The sequence below is a fragment of the Scardinius erythrophthalmus genome (genome assembly GCF_964197995.2).
Source record: "Scardinius erythrophthalmus genome assembly, contig: HAP1_SCAFFOLD_553, whole genome shotgun sequence".
Lineage (NCBI taxonomy): Eukaryota > Metazoa > Chordata > Actinopteri > Cypriniformes > Leuciscidae > Scardinius > Scardinius erythrophthalmus.
The window spans coordinates 20,942-30,867 of NW_028296066.1; the positions used below are offsets into that span (position 1 = coordinate 20,942).

General features: G+C 37.6%; 1 protein-coding gene across 1 annotated transcript; it reads left to right on the top strand.

Moving 5' to 3' along the window:
• The first annotated feature begins 1,768 nt into the window (after positions 1 to 1,768).
• On the top strand, positions 1,769 to 9,177 carry LOC308686637 (P2Y purinoceptor 12-like). Its single transcript, XM_081395075.1, has 2 exons — positions 1,769 to 1,848; positions 7,533 to 9,177. Exons 1-2 carry the CDS (start codon positions 1,841 to 1,843, stop codon positions 8,608 to 8,610), a joined length of 1,086 nt encoding a protein of 361 aa, XP_081251201.1. The 5' UTR covers positions 1,769 to 1,840; the 3' UTR covers positions 8,611 to 9,177.
• Positions 9,178 to 9,926: the final 749 nt, after the last annotated feature.

Genomic DNA, 9,926 nt, shown 5'->3' on the forward strand with positions numbered 1-9,926 from the left:
TTGGTCCACCTAAGTGTCAATCATTCTGGTGATATGTTTACGTAAGGCCGTCGTACGTGCTCGTCCCTTAGTTTTCGCTTTCTGCGCATGCGCACTTTCAGGTGTTTATGTGTGGTGAGCTGGAGCTCAGCCATTCATTGAAGCTCGCCGTTTCACCGGGTCCTTTGAAAATGTCTGAGGGTCGCAAGAGAAAAAGTTTGTACGAACTGTATGAGAAGAAGAGAAAGGCCTCAGAAGAGAGAGACAAGATCAGAGTGTTTTTGGGAGATTGTTTCACACGATGGCGTGCGCTGAAAACACAGGTTGGGCTTCCCACTGATGCCTCAGTCGCGAAGTTTCTACTTGACAGGTAAAGTTTGGCATGCTATTTGGAGAAAAAGTGCAAATCTTCTTTTGGAAAGTAATCTTGTATGAGCGATGCCGACAGCAACTTGTAAACAGAGCGTGCACGAGGAGAACCTCGCACACGTTTAATAGGCGTTCCCTCTCGGGAGCAAGTAGAGTGTTGCGCATGTGCATTTTTTCAAAAAGTGGAGAGGGCGGTTATCATCTAAAATTCGGAAAGATCCTCCGCTATACCTTTAAGACAACTCCGAAAACAACGACAAACACTTCACATATCTCAATACAATTGTCATTGAAGACCTAGAAGCTAAACGGTGCTTACACAACAAACCAAATAATCATTAAGCATGCTACATAAAACATAAAAGCAACAATTATTAATAACACTTACAGGTTGTGATACGGAGGAGGAAGCTGATGCAAATACACTTAGAACTGAACCTTTCTTCAATATCAGCCGGCTCGCGAATCCAAGTTTGATTGCATTTAAGTTGGTAAAGCAATCGTCTTCAAAATGGCGCGAACAAAGCACAAGGCTCGGACTATACTTCTGTGGTATAGTTGCATATATGAATTGTAGCCACTTAGTCTTCAAATGCTTCAGAACACAGCATCTTGTCGCCGTGATGTTTTCAAGTTTTCCCTGGCCTTGGAGCGCAGTAAGTGGGCGTATCGTATTCAAATAACTTGACAAGTTGACGTCATCTAGTCAGAGAAAAAGCTTCGGTCTTCTAACGATTCATAAAAATGACTCAGAGTCGACTCTTACTTTTGAAAGACAATAACTTTATATACGGTGCACTTTCATATTTCAAACTTTGCAGGATGTTTTTGTTCACTTAGATCTATGTTACACACTACATGAAAGGTAAATTTCAAAATTCCATAATAGGTGCCCTTTAAAATATTTTTTGGGTGAACTAACCGTTTAAGCCTTACGTTCAAGAAAGCACCCAATTTGTGCAGTGAGAACTGATAATTTAATCTAGTAACATGACTTGTATACCACATTCTGTGTATAATATTTAGTATATGTGCATTCATGGTAATACCAGGGGACGATATGTTCCCTCCAGAAGAGTCTGGTTCCTCACTGGGTGTTTTAAGGCAGAATCTTCTGTAAAGCTGCTTTGAAACAACATGGATTGAGAAAAACACTACATGTTTGAAAATGAACATCGACACTATTTAAATACATTAAATTAACATTAAACGTGTTTCACCTTTGTATTGTCAGTGGTTTTAGGGTCACAAACTCTGATGCATGATCTTTTTGGCTTGGTCAGCACAAACAGTGTTGAACTAAAACATAGTTGACATAATAGCAGATTTCAGACAGCTTTAAACTTCCTCTTGTGTCTGCATGGCATGTCAGGAAGTAAAAAGCAGAAGGGAGAGAGTAAGATTCATTTCCTTTCAGAAAGGTCCAAAAGAAAGCTTGTTTGCTGAAACCATGAAGTGACTCTTCTCAAGGAAAACTCGTCACATCGGAGGCATGTTGAGGTAAGTGTTACATTTTGCATTATACTCTGACACTTAAGTGATTTACAAAACAAGCAAATAATAATAAATTATGTCAACCATCACAAAATGTCTTACATTGTGCAATTGAGTTTTGCTATCTTATTGATACATGTATTAATCTATCTCTCACACTCCACTACTCTAAATGTTTTTTTTTTTTTAAAGGAACTCATTATAATTATTGGTTACCTTAAATGTTAATATTGAAAGTTATATTTCAAATAATTCATTAAAAGAATTAATTTATATTTAAAAAATCAGTCACACTTCATATCAGGTGTCTTTAACCTCTATGGAAAAAAAATCTTAAGTGGGAGAGCCGGGACAGTTGAAACACTTTTCAGATAAATGTCGTTTTCTATGATAGTTTTTTGTGATCAACAACTCACATTTGTGTTCTCTTAGTATCATGTGTTATTCGGTACAAATATAGAATGATTAAGTCAAATTTGACTTTGAGCGGTAGTTGTGCTTCAGGCGGGACGATTGCAACACGGATGAAACATAACAGTTTAAACAGCAACTATTCATCTAATGCTTGTTTTTGTTAACAATACCTGACAAGTAACCTATGTACATATTTTGTAATTTATTGTAATTTAAAGGTTCATATTAACCATTTTTGTTCTGCTGCCCAATAAACAATAGGCAATAAGCCTATGCGCATTTTGTAATCTTTCTAACAGGCTATTTTAACAAAGACAGACAAATCATTTTCTTACATTTCTTCCTTGAGTCATATTGAGTGTTTGCTAGTTGAATAGCCTGTTATTATGAAGAAAACGAGGTCAACCAGAAGACGATAAATTAAATTTATTGAAGATTGGGCAATTGATGATTATTAAAGAGATAACATGTGTTGCATAATTGAAAATGAATTTGCATGAAAAGAAACACTAGGACAGAAACAAAAACAAAAGAAAGTCTCGGAACAGTATATGAATCTATGAAGAGTATAGGCTATGAACAGCGCCTCCTGTCATTTAAACCTCTTTTGCCCTTCAACAAACAAAAAAAAACCTCTGATAATGCACACTTAAGGGTGTGTTTCAGTACCAATACACCTGCCGTATTATCATTACAATGGCACATGAAACAATAAATACAGTCCATACTTGTCAGTCCAAAAAAAGTACCGCACTCAAAAACAGCTTTGCGGCTTTAGCTCCAAAACGGCACGACGTAAAGAAGAAATGTTTTCGCGGGTCTGGTAGGCATTGCGTGCTGTACATTGACGTACATGACGTGAGTGGTTTTCAAAGAAATCTCAGTGTTTCATCCGTCCCACGTTTCAATCGTCCTGGCACTCCCCTGCAATGTATTCATTGTTTTCCTCTGCAAACTGTGCTGCTATTGAGATGAGAAACGGGTTCGGACAGGTTTAGAGGAATGAGTGGGTTGCGGTGTAAGGGAAGATAGGAAGAACCATCATTAATCATTATATATGTAATTACAGAAATCTATTACAGCTTTAATTATGTGCAAGTATTTTCTTTTTTTTTTAAATAGTACAAGTACAATGTAGAAACATGTATGTACACAAAAATCGACTTTTATCAAATTTTTTATTTAATGTTGTGTTCAGATCATTTTGACCTGGAGAAGAAATACTTTTTCCCAAAAATGCTAATTAACGTTATTGCATTGGACTAAAACTCACTGACTTTACTCACCCAGGGTGTTACTACTTCTCCAACTTTTGTTTGAGAATTTTTGTAATTTCTTGTGATTTTTTTCCCTCATTTTGTTACACTTGTGGTGTTCCCCGTCAAAAATGACCAGCCTACAAAAATTGCTTAAAAATCTCTCAATACACTATTATCACCAAATATTGGATTCAGTCTTTTTAACAGCTTGTTGTCTTTCAATTAGGACTGCTTTTGTATTTCTTTTTGGATTTGATTGATCGTAGGCCTCCTTGATTTGAGCTTATGCACTTTCATTTTTGAAAAAAAAAAAAAAAAAAAAATAAACATTATTTGTGGGTAATTTTGGCCATATTTAATAATATTTACAAATATTCTGCACAATTTATCACAGTAGTGCGCTTTAATGTTTAACCAGGAAGATCATTTTAAAATGCTTTTATTTTATAAAAAGAGTTCAAAACGGCAAAAATCTCTTCACTACTTTTTCACAAAAAAGTCAAGCGCTGTAAGTTGTCATGTGGCATCCGAAGTGTGTTGCACAATGATGAATAACACTCCCTATTTCTCTTGTTGAATAATTATTAAGTTTTGTTGGAAATTAAAAATATTCACTACCCGCACAAACGTGCACTTATTTTCAGTCTTTTTTTATTCGCAATGTCTTTTATTTTCACAGATATGTTATCAAAGCCCTTCAAATTAGAATAAAGATGGTGATTGTTAATGCTGATTTTGGATTTTCATGCATTAACAGCCACTATATATCTGCTTGAATCAGGCAGCGTTGTAACATGTGTACATGATGTTCACCATATATAATTTTGTAACACTTTACAATTAGATAAAAAAGTTTGTAGACAAACTGTAAATTGTCTTGGAAAAAGCCTAACCAGAAAGTCTGAAGTATCTGCATATTTCAAACATTTCTTTATTGTCAATAGACAGAGCCAGAAGTTAATTTAGAGTTGAGAGTGAATGAGGCAGAGAGTTTCAAGGAGGCTTCAGAGGGGAAACACATGACTGGAATAAGTTATGAAAATTGTTTTTTTTTTTTTTTCACTACACATTCATTATGTGTTTTATGCCTACACTGCCTTGCTTAGGCAAAACAAAGTAAGTACACATTTTATGAAAAGTTATTACTACAGTTATAGCTAAAATTGACTCTATGGATTTGGATTCATCCTTTTCTCCTATTTGTGAGTATGTTCCTGGTTTTTCGATTTCAGTGGAACAAGAAGTGGGCTAAGGAGAATTAAGATGAAGAAATCTCCAGGTCTGGATGGTATTAATCCTAGAGTTCTTAAGGCCTGTGCTGATCAGATTTGCAGGGTGGTTTATTATATTTTTAATTTGAGTTTGCGTTAAGAAAAATTATCCGTTTTATGGAAGACATCATGTGTAGTGCCCGTACCTGAGTTAACAAACCGCATGGAGTTCTCGCACTATAGCCCAAGTGCTTTAACTGCACAGTTAATGAAGGTTTTTGAGAGACTGGTATTAAACCATTTAAAGTCAGTATTGTGTGGTGTGGAGGATAAACTACAGTTTGCTTATAAAACTGGTGTTGGGGAGATGATGCACTTATTTACCTCCTGCATAAATCCTCAAGTCATTTAGAGACCCCAGACAGCACAGTCTGAATTACATTCTTTGACTTCTCTAGTGCATTTAACACTATTCAGCCTTAATTACTACGAAGTAAGATGGAAAATGTTGGAGTATATCATGGTATGGTGAACTGGATAACTGATGATCTCTCTAATAGACCCCAGTGTGTGAGGACGCAGGACTGTGTGTCTCGGGTAGTGAAGTGCAGCACTGGAGTCCCTCAAGGAACCGTTTTAGGTCCATTTTTGTTCACTTTTTATACATCAGATTTTCAGTATAACTCTAAATCTTGTCATCTCCAGAAATTTTCTGATGATTCTGCAATAGTTGGCTGTATAACGGACCGCGATGAGAGTGAATATAGGGAGCTAATAAAGAGTTTTGTGGACTGGTGTGAGAGAAACGGTCTCAGGCTAAACGCTAGTTAGATGAAGGAAATTGTGGTTGATTTTAGCTCTTCCTCAGCAAGCGGCACCAGCACATTTAAGAGAGTCAGAAGTTGAGATTGTAACAACTTACAAGTATCTGGGTGTATATCTGAACAACAAGCTCAACTGGTCTGACAATACGATGCAAGTTTGTAAGAAGGGTCAAAGTCGTGTTCATTTTGGGGTTTGTCATGTCTATTTAAGACCTTCTATGACTCTGTAGTCTCATCTGTGGTCTTGTACTCTGTCACTGTTGGAAAAGGAGAAAAATAAGTTAAATAAACGTATAAAGACGTAGGCTCTGTTGTGGGGAGTGAGTTACCCACCTTACAGGAGATAGTGCAGGATAAAATGATCAGGAAACTTTCTCTTATGATGAATCATGATTGTCATCCTCTTAATGAAATAGCTCGAGCTTTTGTGAGTCCCTACAGCTTATAGATTAATTCATCCCCGCTGTTACAAGGAGCGTTTTAGGAAGGTCCAACCGCAATTAGATTTTACAACCAGTGTTATGCAAGATGATAGACTATTTTCTTTTTACTTGGTAGTATATAATTTGTTGCTGTTGTGAATGTTTTTGTATGTTTTCTATTTATTCATTGTATTTTTGTGCTGCTGTGACATGTAAATTTCCCCCTGGGGATTAACCTCCTGAGACCCGAGAGCTTGCCTGGTGTGCATTTTATAATTGTTCTTGCTATTTGGGATAAGTTGGACCTAATAAGTATAATAACTAAAATTTGTTTTTGTACTGGAAGTAGTTTTTGCAGAAAATGATGTCCTCATGCGAGGACAGTGGGTCTATAATTTACCATTTTACTAGCAATTATGTGAAGTGTCAGTACAAATGAAGTGATAAACACTTGACAAAATCTGATTTTTATAATAGTACTGGTAATGGCCAGCAGGGAGCAGTAGAAGGCCACTTATTGGCTCACCTTCATTTTGAAATTCTTGATTTTTACCAGTTTTCTGCACTAAAGCAAACCAGTTTTTCCATGTTAACTCAATAATTCATGCTTACACACACACACACACACACACACACACACAGACAAATGTTGTTTTTTCAATGCTATTGCGATCTGTCTAAAAATTCCCAAGTTTAGCTAACCACATGGTAGAATAAATAACGTAATATAGTCCCAATGTCCTCAAACGAGTACTTCACATTTACTGATGTCCTGGAGTGCTACTATTACTAAAATATGTCAAATTTTAATCCCCATATGATGATGGAGACAGTATTGTACATAAATACATTTGTTTCATTCATATAATTTGAATAGATTTTTTACCTGGGTCATTTTTCTTTCGGGAAGTGTTTTGCTGATATTTTGCTGATTTTCCAGCCATTTTCTTCTCACTGACATTGGTGTAATGTTGTTATATCACCACAAGATGGTGTGGGCAGTGTCCCTAAATGTGGCCAACATGTCTAAGATTTACAAATTTGACTATCATTGTGTCAAGAGGCAAAAATGTAATGTCCTCATATGAGGACACAGGGTCTCAGTAAAGTTTATCAAATCAAATACACTCACACACATTCATGTACACAAATAAACTATTTTAAGTATTACAGGCTTTCTTTTTCACAGAGATGAACTTTATCCTCAGATCAATGAGGCCTACGATCAATGAGTTTCAAAAAGAAATACCAAACCTGTCCTAAATGAAAGAAAACAAGTTGACAAAAAGATTGAATCCAATATTTGGTGATTAATATAGCATAACTGATTTACAAGCAATTATTAAAAGGAACACAAAAGGTGTTACAGGGTTTTCAAGGGTTAAATGTCGTACACAGACTCTTAATATAGAGATAATTCTATGATCTGTCACTTGATTATACACTTATGTCAAGAAGAAAAAATAAAAATAAATTGTGGCCTATGTTGCAGTTCTTTAGTCACAAACATAATGGTAGTCTGCTATTCTAAATTTTGCCGGTGTGTGTTTTATGTGACAGGAATTACACACCCACGGCGCTGGCAGACGTCACGGACGCTTACTCCAACCAGAGCGGCGGGAACCAGTCTCTGGAGGCCTGTTCACGCGAGGGCGCTCTGAAGACAACCGTGTTCCCTGTCCTCTACACCGTCCTCTTCATCCTGGGCTCGTCTCTCAACGGCCTGGCAGCGTGGGTGTTCCTCCGAATCCCCAGTAAATCTCACTTCATCATCTATCTGAAGAACATCGTCGTGGCTGATATTATCATGACCCTCACCTTCCCCTTTAAGATCCTCGCCGACGCAAACTTGGCAACTGTCGGCGTGCGTGTGTTTGTGTGCCGCGTGTCATCTGTGCTGTTCTACCTCACCATGTATATCAGCATCTTGTTCTTCGGCCTGATCAGCATCGATCGCTGCAGAAAGACCATGTGGCCCTTTGTCGGCACCAGCCGGACACGCCTGCTCCACAGAAAGATCCTCTCGGCCGTCATATGGATCTCTCTGGTGGCTCTTGTGCTGCCCAACGTAATCCTGACGAGCCGTCCCAAAACTTCGGGCCTCATTAAATGCAGCGACCTCAAGACCGAGCTGGGACTGAAGTGGCATGAGGTGGTCAACCACGTGTGCCAGGTGATCTTCTGGGGGAACCTTGTAACCGTGATAATATGTTACACGCTCATCTCTAAAGAGCTCTACAAGTCGTACGCCCGCACACGAGCTCAACACGAGGCAAGGCAAGGAGCGGATGTTCCCCACAGAACGCTGAAGAAGAACAGCATTCAAGCAAACGTGTTCCTGGTGTTGGCCGTCTTCTTCGTGTGCTTTGTTCCCTTCCACTTCGCCCGAGTGCCATACACTATTAGCCAGACACGAGGACAGATGTTCAACTGCCAGCAGAAGCTGCTTTTCTTCCAGCTGAAGGAGAGCACGCTGTGGCTTTCCTCCCTCAATTCAGTGCTGGATCCACTCATCTACTTCTTCCTCTGCAAGTCGTTCCGGACATCCCTGTTTAACACCCTGCGTCTGTCTCCCGGCCGCTGTAGGGATCTCGGGACAGACTCCACCACCGCTCCTGTGGACAACACGCTGATATGAAGGACAAACGCCCAGTGGTTCTGATGTGCTTCTCCTACTCTTCTGATTTGCACGCTGTAACAGCAGTATATGCTACATGATGAATCAAACCTTTTAACAGCATCTTTTAACAGCTTCCACTCTCTTTCAAGAACCTAATTACCTCAACCTTGATTCAAATCAAGAGGTTTCACATGTCATGATTGGCTAGCGCAAGAAAGGGTGTCAGGAGTGATCTCTTGCCTCTTGCAGGTGTGATCTTGTTAAAAGCTTTTTGTGTTAAGATAAACATACATGTCCATCAATGTCATGTGCTAGAAGCAGAAGTACCTCTGATCCTTACTAATTTATAAAGGCGTGTGGGATGCATGGTATGTTGGTGAGTTGAATATTTGTTGTCACTGACAAACTTTTAGTGCCAGGCATCCAGACATGCAAAAGTACTAACATTTTTCATGAAAATGAATCCAAGTATTGTGGATAGGTAATGTTTAAAGACACAGATATGCATCAGTCATTTCCAACTCCAGTTCATTGTGAAGTCAATATTTGTCATGTATTTGTAATAAATGAATAAACTACTACTGTAAAAACAAAACCGTGACTATGGCAAAAAGCTGAGATTTATTGTAAACCCTTTGCAACCATTTGATTGTTGCAACACATCACTGTTTTTCTTCGTCTTGTGCTTCACAATCGGGATCAAAGTTGCTTCCCAAACTGTCTGTTCGAGGGTTGTTGCACACTTTAACATAAAATATGTTTTTAAGACCTAAACTAATCAAATTAATACCATATTTCTACACCAGAACAAACGCAAACAAAATACATCTCAAAATATATCATGTAGATTTTCTTTCTTTCTTTCAATCAAACTGGAAAAACACCAGTTCCTTTAGCCAGTTTTCACAAAGTAAAGCTATGGAAGAATTATATTAAATCATAAAAACTTTATCTTTATACACACATAAATAACCTATTTATCAAACGAAAACTGTAAAATTGCATGTAGGACATCTATGACCACTTTGATTATTGGAGGCTAAATGGAATAAAATAACTTATTTGTGTAATTTATTCAGAGAAAAAAAATAAATATTATTTAAATATTTAATATTCATCATTTACTCACCCTCATGTTGTTCCAAACTTTTATGGATTTCTTTCTTCTCTGGAACACAAAAACAGATATTATGAAAAATGTCTCTCTGAAAATCAACAATCTTCAAAATATCTAAAATTTTCACTTTCGAGTAGTGTTTACAGGACAACTGCGCAGGAACTCCACTGTTATATTTTAATTGTATTCACTGCATCTTCACCTCAGAACTGGAGTT